The sequence below is a fragment of the Gopherus flavomarginatus genome, chromosome 7 (genome assembly GCF_025201925.1).
Source record: "Gopherus flavomarginatus isolate rGopFla2 chromosome 7, rGopFla2.mat.asm, whole genome shotgun sequence".
NCBI classification, from domain to species: domain Eukaryota; kingdom Metazoa; phylum Chordata; order Testudines; family Testudinidae; genus Gopherus; species Gopherus flavomarginatus.
In genome coordinates, this window is record NC_066623.1 from 52,195,669 (window position 1) to 52,215,851 (window position 20,183).

At 45.8% G+C, this 20,183-nt stretch overlaps 1 protein-coding gene across 2 annotated transcripts in view; it reads left to right on the forward strand.

Moving 5' to 3' along the window:
• The window catches only part of VAMP4 (vesicle associated membrane protein 4), a 34,718-nt gene extending 18,864 nt beyond the window's left edge, over positions 1–15,854 (forward strand). Inside the window, exons 5-8 of one of the 2 annotated variants that reach the window (XM_050963434.1) lie at positions 2,569–2,669; positions 5,703–5,782; positions 9,831–9,882; positions 15,237–15,854. In XM_050963434.1, the coding sequence (XP_050819391.1) occupies positions 2,569–2,669; positions 5,703–5,782; positions 9,831–9,882; positions 15,237–15,265 (262 nt within the window). In that variant the 3' untranslated portion in view covers positions 15,266–15,854. The remainder of the gene's footprint in view (positions 1–2,568; positions 2,670–5,702; positions 5,783–9,830; positions 9,883–15,236) is intronic. The other variant, XM_050963433.1, reaches the window with a different exon arrangement.
• Positions 15,855–20,183: the final 4,329 nt, after the last annotated feature.

The window sequence follows — 20,183 nt, forward strand, 5'->3', positions numbered from 1 at the left end:
AGACAACTGTTCTTGCCATTGTCCCATGAGGCCAGTACATTTCATATGACTTCTTCACACAGCGTACATTCAACCTGTGGAACTCCTTGCCTGAGGAGGTTATGAAAGCTAGGTCTATAACAGGGTTTAAAAGAGAACTAGATAAATTCATGGAGGTTAAGTCCATTAATGGCTATTAGCTAGGATGGGTAAGGAATGGTGTCCCTAGCCTCTGTTTGTCAGAGGGAGGAGATGGATGGCAGGAGAGAGATCACTTGATGATTACCTGTTAGGTTTGCTCCCTCTGGGGCACCTGGCATTGGACACTGTCGGTAGATAGGATACTGGTCTGGAAGGACCTTTGGTCTGACCCAGTATGGCCGTTCTTATGTTCTTATTGTATTGCAGGGGCCCTAATTTGTTTCTGATTTCCATCTCCAGTAAAGACAAATGTGTGTTATTTCCAAAATGTATTAAAGTACTTTTGTTATATGTGGCTTTTGAGTGTTATTTTATGGCATTGTCCGTTAGGCTACTGCAAATTCAGAAGTTTAGGGATTTGAACCTGGTTACTGTGCAGCAAAATAACAACCTGTATCATTGACTAACCTCTGTTATGGAATTCAGAAGCTGGGATATGATAGTTCATCTTAATTTACTTTACCTGTTCCTTTGAAATTTGTTTGAACACATTTTGGGCAAATGCAACTGATTCTTCAAATACAGTTGCAGACTTCCTTGGGGAAACACCCTCTTGATGGTTTCATCACCAGGCTATTTAACAACCCTGTGTTGAGGTTTAGCACTCCAGAAAGGACATAGTGACTGGGGTGTATAAAACAAGAGCCTCCATTCCAAGCTCTTGGCATCTTTGACAAGATCTTTAAAAGGCCACACTTAACTGACAGATGTCCTCAGTCCCTGCCAAATCATAGCACCTTAACAATAGCAAAGATAGAAGAGATTTAATTAATTCTCCCAACATTGTTTGAAAAAGTGACTCTGGTATTGAGAACGCTTTCAGATCTTCCATTGCTCTCCTTTTGATAGGAAGACAAAGGCAGATGGACACTCAACTCTCACTGACTTTCAGCGAGCCGGGTACATAGGTCTGTAAACCCCTTTTTAAAAATCCCAATCTAAGAGACTGAGGGTTTGGCTTCACTTGCAGCTCTACAGCGCTGGGAGTTAGCTGTCTTCGTACAGTTGTATAGGGAAAGCGCTGCAGTGTGGCCACACTGACAGCTACCAGCGCTGCAGTGTGGCCCCATTTGCAGCATTTGCAGCAGTGTTGGGAGTGGTGCATTATGGGCAGCTATCCCAGCAGTTCAAGTGGCTGCAATGTGCTTTTCAAAAGAGGGGGGTGGGGTGGAGTGTGACAGGGAGTGTGGGGGAGACAGAGTGGATTTTTGGAGCTCTTGCAAGTTCTAAGGACTTGAAGATACACAGCACCAACCTTCTATCATTTTAAAAGTTTTGACCCCCTTCCCCCAACCCTCTCTCATTCACTGAATGCAAATAGCCTTCAGACCAGATAAGCAGCTGCTCCAAAATGGACATCCCCCCCCCTTGGGGCTGCTTCTCTCCTCAAGCAAACACTAGTTGCGGACATTCCAAAGGCCTGCCTGCCTCTGCTCAAGCAAACAGTAGCTGTGTGTGTTTGTTTTTTAGATAAGCAGCTCCCGGAGCCCTGAGTTCACAACAAAGAGAGGCATCACAACAAAACAGTGTTATCGTTACTTAAAAAGCATTATGGAAATGTTCCGGAGGTCAGTTACAGTGTAGTAAGATTAATCACTGTTTATACTGGCACCCCAGCGCTGGAAGAGCAGTGCTATAGTCGTTATTCCCCAGGCTGAGGTGGAGTACAGCCAGTGCTGTAGCTAGGGAGGTACAGCGCTGTATGTGCCTTGCCAGTGTGGACGAGGAGTAAGTTACAGCGCTGTAAAGCCACACCAGCGCTGTAACTGTCCAGTGTAGCCAAGCCCTGAGCCACTTCCGTACCCCTCTGCAGTGTGGAGTGAGTCCTAAAGGAGACCTGGAGGCTAATGCAGGGAAACCAGAGCTAGGTTCTAGCTCAAACTTTTGACGTTGAGAGATCTGAAGCTGGATTAGAAAAGTCAAACAGCACAATATGGCAGGAACTGCAAGAGCAACAAAATGCTATTAAAGCTCCTTCCTTTTCCTCTGAGAATAAAGTGCTAATATCCTTAGCCAGGAAAAATCAGCCTTGAGGTCATGGACCAAGACTATTCCTCATCTATAAACATATTGCTCCAACTTTCCAGGCAGTTGGCCTGAGCGTGGGGTGAGGATGAGAAAGTGTGGCAGAATAAATGGCGCTATGGAGAGAACCCACCTATCTCCTGGAACAGCATCACACGCAGGGTTAATCTTGCCCACCACAGACTTTCTCAAATGACGCAACGACCTTTCCGCTTTTGGGTCTGTCTGTCTATCATTGGTGAACTGCTGCTCATTCTTTCAGTGCAAACAGCTTTCACTGAAGCACCGGTATTGGAATATAGAGTCCATAACACCTGCTACTGGTAGGCCTGTGTGATTTCTAATGGCTTTACTTTCCTCTAGTGTCCAGAACCAGGTGGATGAAGTCATTGATGTCATGCAGGAGAACATAACCAAGGTGATTGAAAGGGGAGAGAGACTGGATGACTTACAGGATAAATCAGGTGGGAATACTTAATAATCTAGAACTCTCTTCCTGCCTCCCCTCCTTCACGTTGAGTCCTGGGGAACAGCATGCTCCTCTAGGCAGCTTTAAAACACCACTGTGAATAACCTTAGTGAAGAGATTGAAAGTCCTCTTCTTCCTCCTGGTGATTGTGGCTATTTTGCTGTACACCTCATCTCTCTCTGCTGGGCAGTGGTGTTAGATTGATTCCATTTCATGACAGCAGATTCTGGAAATCAGAGCGAGGAGACGACCTGCTAAAGCACATTTTCTCATGGGCCCATGGCATGATTGCTTCCTACAATATCCTAATCTGAACAAACCTCTATTTGAAGTGTCTCCATGGATACATCATTTCCATTGGGAGGCAGTTTCCAGCCTGAGACTGCTGATCTTACTGTCTGTCTGTTGGGAAGCCAAGTGTCCCCTTTTCCATTTTCATCCCTGTACTTCCTTGAGCCTCCTTAAACATTTTCTTTCCCTTGGTGCTTAAAACTTGCCGCGTATCATTTTCCTCCCCCGACTTCATCTCTTTACAGCCCAGGAATAGTTCTCTAAATATTCCTCGTCCATTGCTCCTTCCATCCCCTTATGTGAGGTAGTTGCTCTTCATGTTCCCTCCACTTGTTACTCCTGAGGGAATTCTGCACCAAAAAATAAAAAATTCTGTGCACAATGTTTTAAAATTCTGCAAATTTTATTTGTCAAATGTGGAGGCTCCAGCATGGCATTGTGGAACACAGGCTACTGGCTGCACAGAGGTGGAAGATCACTCTGCAACTCCCCCCAGGACATGGACTCAGCAGTGAGGCTGCACCTGACCCTGAAACAGTGCAAGGACTGGGCCTGCCCCATCTGTGCCAGGCGTGGGCAGGCAGGCTCCGAAAGGCAGGATCCAAGTGTGAATGGGCTTAGTGTGGGGGGTGTCCAGGTGTAGGGTGAGAGTTCTGTATGGGGCAGTCTGGGTGCAGGCAGCTCAATGGGGGATCTGGGTGTGGGGGGGATCTGTATCTGGAGGTTTGTTGTGGGGTTCTGGGTACAATGGTAATGGAATTCTGCAGGGAGGTCCAGGTGAAGGTGGTTGGGGCTCAGCAGGGGAGTCTGGGTGCGGGGAGTTCTGTAGGGGGGTCCAGATGCTGAGGGAGTGGGGCTCAGTGGGGTGGGGATCCAGGTGCAGCTGTTTGGGACTTGATGGAGTGGCGGTGTGGGTGACTCATCAGGGTGGTCCAGGTTCAGGGGGAGTGGGGCTCAGCAGGTGAGGTTCTGAGGGGGCTGAGGCTTGGCAGGAGAGTCTGGATATGAGGGGGTCTGGATGCAGGGGGTTGGGCGGATGGGAGAGCAGTTTCCTCTACAGTGATCTCTCCCGCTGTAGCTGAGGAGTGATGGGTGCAGGAAGCAGGGGAGGCAAAGGAGTTTGCAGAGCTTCCTGCAGCCTGGGGAGAAATCTGGGAGTGGGTTTGACCCAGTTCTGGCTGCTGTGCAGGGAAAGAGGAAGTCCTGTCCTCCCCTACCTAGCCAGGACTAGCAGCTGAGCCTGGCGCAGGGGAGGAGCCACCAGCTAGGCCTTCCCTAGTTCCACCCTCACCCCACAGTGATTTACCTCTTTGCCGGCTGTCCTCAGCGTCCAAAACATACTCCTGGGGAGAGTCTCATGACCACTCTTGTGTCTTTCCTTTGCTTACCTGTCAGAAAGTCATTTTTCTGTTGGGGAACAACGAAATCTGCAGGGGACGTGAATTCTGCACATGCGAAGTGGTGCAGAATTCTTCCAGGAGTAAAGACTTGGCAGCCTGCTGGTATTCAGCCTGTGTGCCGTGCTCCGTATGCGATCTCACCAGAGCCCTATATAAAACACTGTTATCAACTTGGGTCATGACTTGGGACCAGATTTACTAAGATACTTAGGTGCCTAAAGATGCGGCAAGGTGCCTAAATACCTTTGTAAATCTGCCCTTGATACCTCTACATTGACTTTCATTGCCCTTAAATTGGAACTGTAAGTTCTTGTTTACCGGCTCTCTGCCCCTACCCTTTTTCTGGGAAGGCAGGAGTCTAGAAAGAGATCCTCCCTCCCCTGAATAGCTGCATTTCAGATTAGTATTCCCCCGATGTATTGCCATTGCATTTTGCCAGCTTAAACTTTATTTTATTTGCTGTTCAGATGTTTAACCTCTGTAAGTCCCTTTATATAGTTTTTCTTACCTCTCTGATGTTTGCAACACCTCCCCAGTTAGTATCATTCCCAGCTAGGGGTAAGTCTCCATCATGTCATGGCTGTTCTCTTCACATACCTTCTAGATTTCTATACCCCTCATCTGTTGCTGGCCTGAGCTGGTCACTTGCAGCAGCAGTTTGCTTTTTTTTTTTTTTTTTTTTTTTAGTCCTACTGGATATTTCAACTTTAAATATAATTCTCCCTCTTTCAGCCTGTTGTGTTTTTAACCTGAAGGGTCCACTTATACAAGACTTGACTTTATATGTTATAATGTATGTGGGACCCTTACAAGTTACTGTGGAACCTCACTTGTTCTTGTTCTGCTATTCTGCAAAGCTGAAAATTCTCATTACTGTAAATGCTTGTCAACTTCACCTTGTGTTTCAGGAGAAAGACTTAATTGCAGAACCCTACAATCAAGTTTTGTAATGCTGATTTCCATGATTTTTGTAGTTTCTAGTATACTTATGGTGTTGCCACAATTAAACTACTCTTAGGCAAACTGACACATTTTTTTCTTGTCTGTTCACTTACAATTTGTAAAATACATTCACCATTTATAGTCATTAGTTTGTCTTGGCAAAGTTCTGCTGTGTTGCTAGTGAAATTCAGCATGTTGATGAAACACAGCATGCTGAATTTCAATATAATTCTGCAGAAGCACTTGGCAATTGTGTATATTCCCTGGTTGCCTAGTTTATGGTTTAAGAATAAGTGAATTTGTAGAACCGGAGGCCTTTTTTCTGGCGTGCTTGCGCTTTTAGATGTGCCCGTGCTGCTATGCCTTTAATTCTTTTCTCTCTCCATGTGATGCAGAAAGTTTATCAGACAATGCAACCGCGTTCAGCAACCGATCCAAACAGCTTCGAAGACAGATGTGGTGGCGAGGGTGCAAGGTGAGTAAATGAAGAGGGGAAGGAGTGGATTTCTTAATGCATATTCTTAAAACTTGGTCCTACTAAGAGTAACATGGGCAGGTTGCCAGAATCTGAGATTTGTATCTAGCTTGCATGAAAATGGGGCATATTGCAGCCACTCTTATCTTGAATCCAGAGCTGAGGCCAGCAGAGACCCTGAGTACTAGCATGCATTGCTCTGTCTACTTCAAGCAGCCTTTGCATGGTGAAGATGGGAGTATCATGTGTTTGGGGAAGATAATCTTTGCAGGCCTCAGCTCTGTATTGAAGGCCATGCTTCCGCTATCCCTGGATTAATGTATTGTACTTACGCCTGTTGAGGCAACAGTAGCTGTGAGAGAGTTACAGAAGTGGGTATGTCTTTAGGAGAGAGACAACTGGAGGATAGAAATCCATGCCATTAGTAACAGCAACTCTTTATTCACCGGGGTATTATGTGGTCTACAAGAGTATTTTACAAAGGGCTTTAAAATCATCAGAGGAAAGGGGCTATGGAAGGACAAAGTGGTGGTGCTAAGTAACGGTAGGGGGGAGGGATAGCTCAGTGGTTTGAGCATTGGCCTTGCTAAACCCAGGGTTGAGAGTTCATTTCTTGAGGGGGCCACTTTGGGATCTGGGGCAAAATCAGTACTTGGTCCTGCTAGTGAAGGCAGGGGGCTGGACTTGAACTTTCAGGGTCCCTTCCAGCTCTATGAGATAGGTATATCTCAAATTATATTTTTTTTATATTTTAACAGCAATGCAGGGAGCAAACCCTTAGGCATTGTTACCAGAAAATAACTCTCTGAGCTCAATGCCCTTCATTCTGTAGTTGCTTTTCTAGATTTTCTTTGTACATCCTTAATCAAGATATCAAAATGCTGAGATTATTTTAAATTGAGGCAAGCTGAAATTTTGTACAAGACGTTAACTGAACCATTAAAAATGTGGGCTGTCAAGCGTTTAAAAAAAAATCACGATTAATCGCATAATTAAAAAAAAATACTCGCGATTAGTCATGCAATTAATCACGCTGTTAATCATAGAATACCATTTATTTAAATATTTTTGGATGTTTTCTACATTTTCAAATATATTGATTTCAATTACAACACAGAATACAAAGTGTACAGTGCTCACTTCCTATTTATTTTTTATTACAAATATTTGCTCTGTAAAAAACAAAGGAAATAGTATTTTTCAATTCACCTCATACAAGTACTGTAATGCAATCTCTTTATCATGAAAGTTGAACTTACAAATGTAGAATTATGTACCAAAAAAACCACCTGCATTCAAAAATAAAACAATGTCAAACTTAAGAACCTACAAGTCTGCTCAGTCCTACTTCAGCCAATCGCTCAAACAAGTTTGTTTACAATTTGCAGAAGATAATCCTGTGATTAATTGTGATTGATCTTTTTGAGCTAGCTGTGATAATTGACAGCCCTATTAAAAATTAGCACCTCAGTGTAGATCCTCCGTTCTTAATGCATCTGTAACATTCAACTTGCACTGTACTCGAACACTACAGGCAGGGTGAATCTGCAAAAAATTCACTCCTGGACATTTGCTCATGTTCTCCCAATGAATTCATATTCCCTTTGTTCATGCCCCCTTTTAACTGATTTTCCAGGAATATTTTAGAATGCAAGTTTGCTAGCTGGAGTGTTCACTGAGACAGGAGTTTTAAGAGATCTTAGCAAAATATCTGTGGAAAGCAAGCTTCTAACTCACAGTATTCACACTGGAAATCTGCTTCTGAGATCTATGCTGATTCAGTCAAGGAATAAACAAATACACCGTATGAGTAAGGCTATGTTTTGGGCACAGGCATTTTTAGTAAAAATCATGGACAGGTTACGGGCAGTAAACAAAAATTCACGGCCCTGTGACCAGTCCACACCTTGTACTATAAACCCCTGACTAAATCTTGGGGTGAGAGGGGCAGCCTGGGGGATGCTGTGGGTGCTTTGTGGGGAGGAGGGGGGCAGCCTGGTGGCTGTGCAGCCCAGGACCCCTGCGGGTACTGGGGGTGGGGTGTTGGTGGGGCTAGCAGTTCCCGCCTAGGCAGAGGTGCGGCCAGACGTCTCTACATACGGACTCTGCCCCAAGTGCCAGCTCCGCAGTTCCCATTGGCTGGGAACCCACCGACATCTGGCCCCCTTCCCCTGAACTGTCTGCACCCAGATTACCTCACCCAGAACCCCCTTCACTGCACACTTGGACCCCTCCACACTAAGTCCCTCCACACTTGGCTGAACCTGCCTACTCACGCCTGATGTGCCTGGTGTAGCCCTGGTGTAGCTGCTAGCCCTGGTGAGTTGCTTTACCCACTACTCCTGAGAGCATTCTGCACCAAAAAAACCCCCACAGAATTCTGCACACAATATTTTAAAATTCTGCATCCTTCTCCCTCTCTTTCCTCCCACCCCTAGCATGGACCCCTTGGGCAGGCTTGGCCCATGTGCTGTGTCAGGGTCGGGTGCGGCCTCACCACTGAGTCCATGTCTTCAGTGGAGGGGGCTGCAGGGTGATCTCCCATCTCTGTGCAGCCGGTGATCTGTGTCCCATGCTGGAGCCTCTATATTATTTATTGACAAATGAAATATGCCGAATTTTGCAGAATTTTAAAATATTGTGTGCAGAATTTTTATCCTTGCCTTGGGCAAGTTCTCTCACTCTGTTCCTTGCAATTCGGATTTACAACAGGTCTGGAGAGCGCTATAAGCCTGAAGCTGGCACACATGCCTTTCTTTTCAAATGCAGGAGTTAGTTTACTGCAGGATCTAGGGCTCCTTTGCCTCCTGGGGACCCTGAAGACTTTGGATGTTCCTGGACTGTGCTCTTCTAAGGGAACAAACATTTGATGATAGAGAGTTCTTCAGTGTAGCAGATAAAGGTCTAAAAGGGGCAATGGCAGGAGGTTAAAACTAGGCAAATTCAAACTGGCAATAAGGTGCATATTTTTAATAGTGAGAGTAATTAACCATTGGACCAACTTACCAAGGAGAGTGGTGGATTCTCCATCCCTGGCAAATTTTAAAATCTAGATTGGATGCTGGTTCAAACAAGAATTATTTCAGGGAAGCCTTGTGGCCTCTGGTTATGCCGGATGATCTGTTATACCAGACGATCACAATGGCTCCTTCTGGCCTTAGAATCTATAAACTGTGAACTAGCGGCTTAGTGTTCGTCTGCAGTGTGGAAGGGATTCCAATACAGTGCAGAGTGCTTGGACACCATTTAAAATGTGTAATTAATAATACAGCCTTGGACCATGAGTGTTTATCTGTCTGGGCTGGCTGCACTTTCAGCTGAAAACAGTCATGTCTATTCTAGTAGCGCGTGGTGGTGTGTTGAGGATTTTCTAGTCCAGTTTCCATCTGTGTGTAGCACTAATGTCAGTTGTGCCCACACACACGACTGTAATTCAGTTGACCATCAATGCCACTGTACAACTCCTCAGTCACCATCTCTGCTCTTTGAGCTGGATAGTGGTGCAGTGCTCTGTACTTTCCCTCTGCAGAAAGCTTTGCTCCGAAGATGATATAGGATGACAGAGCAGAAGGAGAGCATTTAACCCAGGCCAGAACTTTCAACCCTTTGCAAATCAGGAGACTGTTACATGGGAGAGTCTTACTTTAGGTACCTAGGCTTGAAAAATTTTGGCCCTGGCATTTGAGGTATCAGGGAACATTTTTCTAGTGCTGATAGATGTTGTATATGATCACATCTGTACACACTCTTGTGCTGATATATTGGGGTGTTTTATTCCAAATCAGGTATGCAGCTTACCCCAAACTCCGCTCTGTCTTTCTGCTTTCTAAACCAAGAGACACCAGAGAGCTGATGTAGGAATTGGTGTCAGCTAAAGTGATTTGTTTGAAATACACTCCCTTCCATCTGGTCTATGGAGTGGCATCAACAGTATTCTGGGATAGGGGAACAGATACCTTGTCCTGGATCTAAATGTGGAGGTGAACAAGCCAAACGTGGTCTCATGTCAGGAAGGTAATTTCTCCCTCTCTTTGCACTCTACTTGCAGATGAAGGCCCTTGTAGCTTTGGTTGCTGTTGTCCTCTTGCTAGTGATCATTAGTAAGTATTGATCACCCTTCCCTGCATGGTTGGTGGGTTTTTTTTTTACATTGAAACATTTTGTTTGCTGTAAATAATGTTAAAATTGACACTTAGAACTTCCTTGCCATCCCCATGTGACTGATCAGTAGCACTTGTGCAGAAATTGCCAGTGACCCCAAGTCTTGCTCCTTAGGGATGTTCAGTCACATGCAGCCAGTATTTTAACCAAGGGCTCCCCTTTCCTGTGCTGAACCCCTGCCATGCTGGGATTACAGGCATGTGTGTGGGAAATTGCTTCTCATTTAAACAAAGACCTTCTAATAACCATTACCAAGGCAGCAGATGGAGTTGCACTTTCTCAACAAAAGAGACCCTATTCCTGGAAATTTAGCGCGTAGCACCGCGATCAGCTTGCAAAGTCTGAAGAGAGATGGACTGAAGACCCAAAGGGTCTGAGGTATCTTCTCTCAGAAAATGTTTGAAAATACCTTTAATCTATGGCAATTTGTCTATTCTGAGACACAGCTCCCTTCAAAAGGGGCTTATATAATAATGTCTGGTAGGCAGTGTAGGTCAGTGGCTTGAGTATATGCTTGGGACTCAGAGCTGGATTCTATTCCAAGCCTTGCCACCGGCCATGCTGTGTGACCTTGGGCGAGTCACTTCCCCCTCCGTGCCTTTGTTTCCCCTCCCACTCTTAGCCTGTCGGGTCTATTTAGAGTGTAAACTCCCTGTTCTGTGTGTGTTTTATAGCACCTAGTGCAATGGGAGCTCTAGGCACTACAGTGACACAAACAATAACCAGAGAGAGTGCTGCTCTGAGGCAGAGAAGTCATTCCACTCTTCCTTTGAGATGGATGGCCAAGTTTTAACAAGGGACCCCAGGAGGCCAGCACAACACACGGCCCTTCCTGTGCTGCTGATCTTAAGAGAAAATTCTCCCATCCATGTAGGAGCAGTGGTACAGGTGTAGCTTTTATGCAAGGCTCCGCCTTGGCAGTAAGCAAAAACCTAATATCCTTAGGGACTATCTCATCCTGCTGGAATGCAATCAGGAAGTGAAAGAGTTAGAGCCAACAGTTGGAATGGTAGCGACTGGAGTGACGTTGATGGACAATCCCATCAGGTTTGGTTTGAGGAGTTGGAAATGGATTCAGTTTGCATCCTGAGCAGATGCTACAGGGACAAGACCCCCTGCCATTTTCATCCATTTGAACAAGGAAATATATTTTTACTTGCGGTCCCTTGGTTGACTAAGGAAATCTGGTTCTTCTGCAGTACTGTCTGTGTGGGTACTACACTTGAGGTGCACATGCACCTTCCTAGTCCTGGATCAGAGGTTTTCCGTTAGCAGTGTCCGTTTGGCCCACACATGCACTCTATACAACTTTGTGCTGCATGCCAAGGGTATATAGGGCTGCACAGGGGCACCACTCTGGCTGCCTTGGCCTGACAAAGAGCCCTAGCATATCACCTCATGCACGTCTCAGCCTGGGTTGAAGTTGTTTAGTTAATGTTGTGTTTCTAGTTAGGGTTAGTTGTTAGTACTGAATTAGTTAGATAGCTGTGAGGTTTCAGTTTTTTCCTCTCCCATTTTTTCTGGGGAATTTATTTGGCCTGGATGGGGGTGTGCCTGGCTCACCAGGTTTCAAACGCTTCCTCTCTTGTTGGTAGGCTATCCTGATCAGCGACCACCTCTCTAAATGTATCTGTTGCTTGGGAGAATCCCGTATCTCCCAAAGGTGTAACTGTCACCTGGCTCTAAAATCTAAAGCTCAGAAGAACAGGAACCAAACTGAAGCTGTTACTGGTGGAGTGCTCCCTTTGACTCACTTCCAAGTCAGGTCTGGAGACATCTGCCCCGTACATCTGTCTCCAGACAGATCCAGTGCCCCTTTGACTTCAGCTAATGGTTCACCTAAGAGGGGGAAAGACTCAGGGAAGGCTCTGAAGAGGGAGGAGGTTGGTCTCCCACCAAACAGCCAGTGCCCAAGAAGTCCTCATCTTGTGCTAGGTCTGCAGTGTCGGAGGTCTTGACTGTTGACTCAATACCATGGAGGTGAAAGATTCCTCCTGTGGTACCGTGGAGCAGGGACATCCCAGATCACTTCAGAGAAACATGGCACCGGCAAGCCCCCAGTATCGTCTGCCTCCAGATTGGCACTGTCTATTTCCAACTTACCAGTGGTGCCTTTCCATTTGGCTCCGCTGGTACTGATAAAATCAAAGTGCACATCTTCAGCCCCCTATGTGCTACAAACCTACAGTATTGCCCAAGCCAACAGCTGTATCAGCACTGACCTACTCAGTACCGCACGTATTTCATTACTTCAGCAACATGTCTGTGTTAGACGAACCAGAGTCCCTGCTGCTTATGGGTTCCAAAGGACTCTCAGTACCAAAATGCCAATCTCTGGATGATGAGTGCTTCCTAGTACCGCAGGATTCTCTACCCTTTTCTACTGGGCCCACTGGAGGACGTTGCAGAGGATGAAGGAGACATTCAGTCTTCTCCTTATCAGTGCAGGAGTCCCCATTACTGGAACCCATACTTTGACAAAGCCCCTTGCCCATGTCTGGGATGGTGGGATCAGTCCTGGGTACCAACCCTTCTCCCATATGGGCCTCCCCACTGGCCATACAGAGATCCTTAGACAGTGTATCAGCAGCAATTTGCCAAACCTCTGGCTCCGCCACACCAGAAAACCTAGAGTCTCTCAGCCTCCTCCACCAAACTCCCAGCACAAGGAGGCCTTTGATGACAAGAGGCTAGGGCGAACAAAAAGACTACCACTCAGGCTCCTATTTTGTCTCCAGTTGAGGCAGATGTGCCTCCACCATCGATGACTGACACTGTTAGTCGATTCCAGAACCTTGTGAAGAGGATGGTGGACATCCTCTAGATACCTCTCAAGGAAGTTACACTCGCATCACAAGCTCCTGGACATTCTGCAGTTGGCAATACTCACTTGGGTTGTGCTACCCATTAGTGAAGCATTCCTGGATCCAGCAAATGTGTGGCAAACTCCTGCCACCATGCTGCCAACTTGTAAGGGGGTGGTTAAAAAATAAAATGTTTCCTGAAGGACTGGGAATTTTTGTTTTCCAATCCCCACCTAATTCCCTGGTGGAGGATGCTTGTAAACAAGCATGTCTCCTAGATGGTTCATGGGATTAGAATTCACCTGCTGAACAGGAATACACGTATTACTAATTATAAGAACATAGGACTAGCCATACTGGATCAGACCAATGGTCCATCTAGGTCTGTATCCTGTCTTCTGACAGTTACCTGTGCCAGGTGCTTCCCTCTGAACAGGGCAGTTTATTGAGTGATCCATTTCCTGTCATCCAGTTTCAGCTTCTGGCACGTGGAGGTTTAGGGACACCCAGAACATGAAGTTGCGTTGCTGACCATCTTGGCTAATAATCACTGATGGACCTATTCTCCAGGAACTTACCTAAATCTTTTTTAATCCAGTTATACTTTTGGCCTTCACAACATCCCCTGGCAGTGAATTCCAGAGGTTGACTGTGCATTGTGTGAAGAAGTACTTCCTTTTGTTTGTTCTAAACCTGCTGCCTATTAATTTCATTGGGTTATGTGAAGGGGTTAAATAACACTTCCTTATTCATTTTCTCCACACCATTCATGATTTTGTAGACTTCTATGATATCCCAAGTTGTCTCTTTCCTAAGATGAACAATCCCAGTCTTTTTAATCTCTCCTTGTATGGAAGCTGTTCCACACCCCAAATCATTTTTGTTGTCCTTCTCTGTACTTCTTCAATTCTAATGTATCTGCCATGGATTTCTATAGTGGCATTATGATATTTTCTCTCTTATTATCTCTTTCCCAATTGTTTTCTAACATTCTGTTAGCTTTTTTGATGCATTATAGAAGTCTACTGATTTTTATTTCTGAACAGTAGAAGGGAGTCAACTCGAATTACTTATCTTCAGAAACGGAAGAGGTTTCAACCACTGTTGTCACCAGCACTCCCTTGTGCATCTGCACTGAATCGTCTCCACTGTCAACCATCTTGGATTATCTGTTGGATTTTAAAAATAGGGTTTATCATTTATCTCAAAGGTTCATCTCACTGCAATATCAGCTTTTCATTCCCCACCAGAGGGGTTTCTATTTTTGCGCACCATATGTCTTTCAGATTTATTAAAGGTCTAGGGAATCTTTGTCCCCAGGTTACTGTGACTTGGGATTGCAATCTGGTACTCTACCACCTTATGGGACCTTCATTTGAACGTATGGCAACCTGCTCCTTATTTCACTTATCTGTGAAGATGGCCTTTATAGTAGCTATTGCATTGGCCTGTAGGGTTGGAGAAACTGGAACCTTGATGGCAGACCCCACATTTACAATATTTTTCAAAGACAAGGTCTCCCTACAACCACACCCAAAGTTCTTACCTAATGTACTGTTGGATTTCCATCTTAACCAGTCTATTCATCAACTGGTACCTTTTCCTGACCCACATAAATCTGAGTGGAGGACTTCCCTTCATACACTAGATGTAAAATGAGCACTGGCCTCTCTTATCTGGATTGAAACAAGCAACGCTGGAAAGCACCTATACTTGTCTTCATTGCAGAAAGATCGAAGGGGTCCATGATCTCTTTACAGAGACTTTCAGGTTGATCTCGGTGTACTAACCCTTGCTATGATGCAGCTTGTGTTTTGCCGCTCCAAAGGATAATACTACCACAGCATTACTCAGAAACATTCCTGTGTCTGAGATATGCAGAGCTGCTAAGTGGACCCCAGTGCATGCCTCTTCTGAACACTATGTCTTGGTCCATGCCATCAGATCTGATGCAGTGCTTGGGTCTGCTATACCATCTTCAATCTTGGACTGGATTCTGAAGCCTCGTGCTCCCAGTGAAGATACTGCTTCAGAGCCACCTAATGGAGCACCCATTGGGATGCCACTTGACGAAGATGAAAAGGTTAATCACCTTGTGCATTAACTGTGGTTTTTGGAGACGTTTCCCTATCAGTGCTCCATTCCCACCCTACTTCCTCCCCGTTTTTGTTGGACGTTCGGATACAGAAGGAAATGAGGGTAGTTCATCCGTGCAGCCCTATACACCCTCAGAGCGCAGCACAAGGTTGTATAGAGCGCATGTGTGGACTGAACGGAAATTAACAGAAAATTTATGATCAAGGGCTTGCGAGGCGCATGCGCACCAGAAGTGGAGCATCCCTAGATGGACATATCTTGAAGAACCACAGTTACTGCACAAGGCGAGTAGCCTGTTCTTTTTCTCTTCTGCAGCTCTGATCAGTAGATGGATATTAGGTTTGCATATGTATGGTTTTAAAGACTTGTTTTGTTTTTTCCTTCTCTTCCAGTACCTATCATCCTGAAATACCACACTTGACTTGATGGCTGGAGAGCTCTGTGGAAGCGGCTCTGGGATGATAAAGCTGCTGTGTAATTTAAATGAAACATATGTATATAACTGAGGTGACTTTTTTCACGATGGTGAAAGAGGCAAGTAGCCAGTTCTAACTAGGGCATTCTGAGAACTGCCAAATGACCCTTTTCTGCATACATTGATTTATAACAAGGTTGAATGTCCAAACCCTATTTTTTGCTATATTCCAGGAATCCCAGTTTGGAACTAGCTGCTTGCTAATACATTTTATTTGTGTATATATAGTTAAGTAGTAATGAAGTTATTTATAATTTAAACACAGTTTCCTACTGCCAGCTGCCGAAGATAGGAGCTCCGTTGTTTCATGCAAGTGAAGGAGGAGGAAAGCAGCATTATGTTAAAGGGAATCTAACCATTCTGTGAATAATTGCAAGGATGTCACTTTCTCATGTTTTGTTTTTTTTAAAAAATTAGGTTCTGCAAACCAAGAAACTTTCTGTACTGTCGTGGAGATGTGCAAGCTAAGTGTTTTCAGTATTGCTGCTTACAGCTGTAACTAAAGACATTCCACTAAACCTATTTTTGACTGTAAGTGTGGAACTCCTGGTGAATCTTTTGTGGCTTTCTGAGGAGGAGAAATGCATCTTGTGATTTGCAGAATGCCAGTGTGTGACAGGAGGCAGCAGAAGAATTGAGAAACATGCTGGTTTGCCTGTCTGTAGTGGGGGGTCTATGTACTGAAAGTGCTCATAGGTTATCAGGAATCCACAGGAGATCAGCTTTCCGCTGTCTTATTACACCAAAGCTAGATGGATGATTTTTAAATATGATCAGTTTGCCCTCATGACTGAAGAACTGCATTAGAAGTGTGCCTGCATTTGTTACTTTTAACTTAACTCTTGGGAACATAAGGCGAGGGAACTAGAGATGTGGGGGGCAGTATTGCAACACCCCCAGGTTTTACATAGGGCTCCACTCCCAGCCCCGCACCCAGAGCCTCACAACCACCCCCAGCCTTGGTCCCCTTGCCACTATCCACATCTCCCCCTCCCGAAGCCATGGCCCAGCTCTAGGGAGCAGCGGGGGGCGGGAACACACATCACTCCCACTCTAAAAGTTCCAGCTCCACTGCTTGGAAACATGCGAAGCCTCTTTTAACTGCTCAGTAGGTAACTATCTGTGATTCTCAGAGCTAATGTACATATTTACCTTCCCACTTTGGCATCTGTACAGGGATGCAAAAGTCACAGCCCCCCCTCCTCTCCCTAAAAATCTTAAATGTGTGTGTAATGGCAGCGGAGTGCGTATGTAGAAAGCTGAATGTAGGAGGGGCTCAGAGGAAACATGCTAGTTCTCCAGTGCCACTGTTGAGAAAGGGCAGCTGTAAGATGCGCAGGGATGTAAATTTGAAAAGGGTAGATTAAAGTCAGCTGCAAAGTGAGGCAATAAGGGCTGTGCGTAGCAGGTGCTAGGACCTGCAGAGCTCAGCCCGCATACAAGAGCTATGTGTTTCCCTCACTATTGTCCTTCCACTCCCCTACTGCTGTCAAAACTATAGATGTGTGTTCTCCCTCCCTTCCTGCATTCTAGCTACCACTGGTAATCACATCAGTTGGACTATCTTATAAACATTCACGGTATGTCTGCACTACAGGATTATTCTGATTTTACATAAACCGGTTTTGTAAAACAGATTGTATAAAGTCGAGTGCACGCGGCCACAAAAAGCACAATAATTCGGCGGTGTGCGTCCATGTACCGAGGCTAGCGTCGATTTCTGGAGCGTTGCACTGTGGGTAGCTATCCTGTAGCTATCCCATAGTTCCCGCAGTCTCCCCCACCCATTGGAATTCTGGGTTGAGATCCCAATGCATGATGGTGCAAAAACAGTGTTGCGGGTGATTCTGGGTAAATGTCATCACTCATTCCTTCCTCCGTGAAAGCAACGGCAGACAATCATTTCGTGCCCTTTTTCCCTGGAAGACACCACAGCATGTCAACCATGGAGCCTGTTTTGCCTTTTGTCACTGTCACCATATGTGTACTGGATACTGCTGACAGAGGCAGTACTGCAGTGCTACACAGCAGCATTCATTTGCCTCTGCATGGTAGCAGAGATGGTTACCAGTCATTCTGTACCGTCTGCTGCGCCATTGTAAATTGGCGATGAGATGACAGTTATCAGTTGTTCTGTGCCATCTGCTGCTGTCATGGATGCTCCTGGCTGGCCTCGCTGAGGTCGGCCGGGGGCACAAAGACAAAAATGGAAATGACTCCCCTAGTCATTCCCTCCTCTGTTTTATCTAAAAATAGTCAGTCCTGCCTAGAATATGGGGCAAGTGTACTAGCGAGCCAGTGCATCAGAGAACCAGAGATCACAGCCGCTCCATGTCAGATCCCACAGAAATGATGAGCTGCATGCCATTCTAGGGGGTGCCCCTGCAACAACCCCACCCGTTGCTTCCCTTCTCCCCCAACCCTCCTGGGCTACCGTGGCAGTGTCCCCCCATTTGTGTGATGAAGTAATAAAGAATGCAGGAATAAGAAACACTGAGTTTTTTGTGAGATAAAATGAGGGGGAGGCAGCCTCTAGCTGCTATGATAGTCCAGGCAGGACATTAAACGGTGGCGGGGAGAGGAGCCCAGCATCCCGCTGCTGTGATAGTCCAGGCAGTACAGAATCTTTTCTTTAGACATGAAAGCAGGGGGGCTGATGGAGCTCAAACCCCAGTTGCTATGATGAGGACGGTTACCAGCCGTTCTGTATCATCTATCGGGAATAACCAGGAGTTATTCCTATTTTCACCCAGGCGCCCCCGGCCGACCTCACCTGCGGCCAGCCAGGAGCACTCATGGGATGATGACGAGAACGGCTATCAGTCCTTTTGTTCTGTACCGTCTGCCACCGGGGAGGCGAGGGAAGAGAATGCTGCTGTTCAGTGCCGCAGCACCCCATCTACCAGCAGCATGCAGTAGACATAGGGTGACATTGAAAAAAGTCAAGAAACGATTTTTTTTCCCTTTTCTTTCATGGGGGGGGAATTGACGAGATATACCCTGAACCACCCCGAACAATGTGTTTGATCCTACAGGCATTGGGAGCTCAGCCAAGAATGCAAATGCTTTTCGGAGACTGTGGGGACTGTGGGATAGCTGGAGTCCTCAGTCCCCCCCCTCCCTCCCTCCATGAGCGTCCATTTGATTCTTTGGCTTTCCGTTACGCTTGTCACACAGCACTGTGCTGTGGACTCTGTATCATAGCCTGGAGATTTTTTTCAAATGCTTTAGCATTTCGTCTTCTGTAACGGAGCTCAGATAGAACAGATTTGTCTCCCCATACAGCGATCAGATCCAGTATCTCCTGTATGGTCCATGCTGGAGCTCCTTTTTGGTTTTGGGACTGCATCGCCACCCGTGCTGATCAGAGGTCCATGCTGGGCAAACAGGAAATGCAATTCAAAAGTTCGCGGGGCTTTTCCCGTCTACTTGGCCAGTGCATCCGAGTTCAGATTGCTTTCCAGACTGGTCACAATGGTGCACTGTGGGATACCACCTGGAGGCCAATACCGTCGATTTGCGGCCACACTATAATTCAACATGGCAATACCGATTTCAGCGCTACTCCTTTCGTCGGGGAGGAGTACAGAAACCCGTTTAAAGAGCCCTTTTTATCGATATTAAGGGCCTCGTTGTGTGGACGGGTGCAGTGTTAAATTGGTTTAATGCTGCTAAATTCGGTTTAAACACGTAGTGTAGACCAGGCCTCAGAGAACCACTCCAGCAGGAAAAGGACTCTGGCTTTAGCTGAAAGAGCCAGCTATTGCTCCAATGGAGTTTTCAGAGCAGAGGACTGAAGCTGTGGAAGACCTTGTTGCTTGAATTATGACCATTTTTTATAATACCTCTTGAGCCTGCAGTTACCCAGGGGCAGACACTGGGCTGCTTTGCTATATCAATTATCTAACTCCTAAGGTATGTGAGGCTGCCAGACTGCAGTGAGTTTGTGACCAACAGGCTTTCACAGATCCCTGGCGGCCGCCAGGAACTGGTCCTCCAGTAAACGTACCATGGAATGCAGAACACTACATGGTACTTGGCAAAAGCCTGGCTCAGCAAACAATGGGCAGGCTGCATTCTGTGTGAGGAAGGTAGGAATGTCAGAAGTCACCAAGCCTGATCTCTGCCCCTACTGTCATGATAGAAAACCTGCAGTCTTGCAACAAGCTTCTGGGCCGCATCTCGTCCTCCGCACAAGAGTGGTAATAATGTATAGGATGTTCAAGATCTCCGCTCCTGCTGAGCAACTCGGACTGATAACAGATGAGTGAGACAAGGTCCTGACTGATGATCTGAAGCTCACGGCATGCTAACCATCCCCCCTCATTTCCCCCACCAATTCCTGGTGAGTCCAGATCCAATCCCCTTGGATCTTAAAACAAGGAAAAATCAGGTTCTTAAAAAGAAGGCGTTTAATTAAAGAAAAGAAAGGTTAAAAAAAAAAAAACCTCTGGAAGACAGCATATCAGCTAATCTCACAGACAATAGATTGAAAACACAGGATGTTCCCCTGGGCAAAAACCATAATACACACAAGAATACCCAATTTGATAATTCCCTTAATGGGAAGTTACAAAGAAAATAAACATAAACCTATTTATTCCTTTCTAAAACTTACTACTCTGATAAGAGGCTGGTTCCTTGATCTTTTTCACTCCGGCTGAAACTGAAACTGACTAAACAAAGGAAACTTCCCTCCTTCCTTTTGAAACATCTTGTTCCCCCATTGGTTCCTCTGGTCAGGTGTCAGCTAGGCTAGGTAAACTTCTTAACCCTTTACAGGTAAAAGAGGCATTAACCCTTAGCTATCTGTTTATGACAGGGTGCCTCCACCAATACGGTCATTACAAAGGCATGGCCAGTA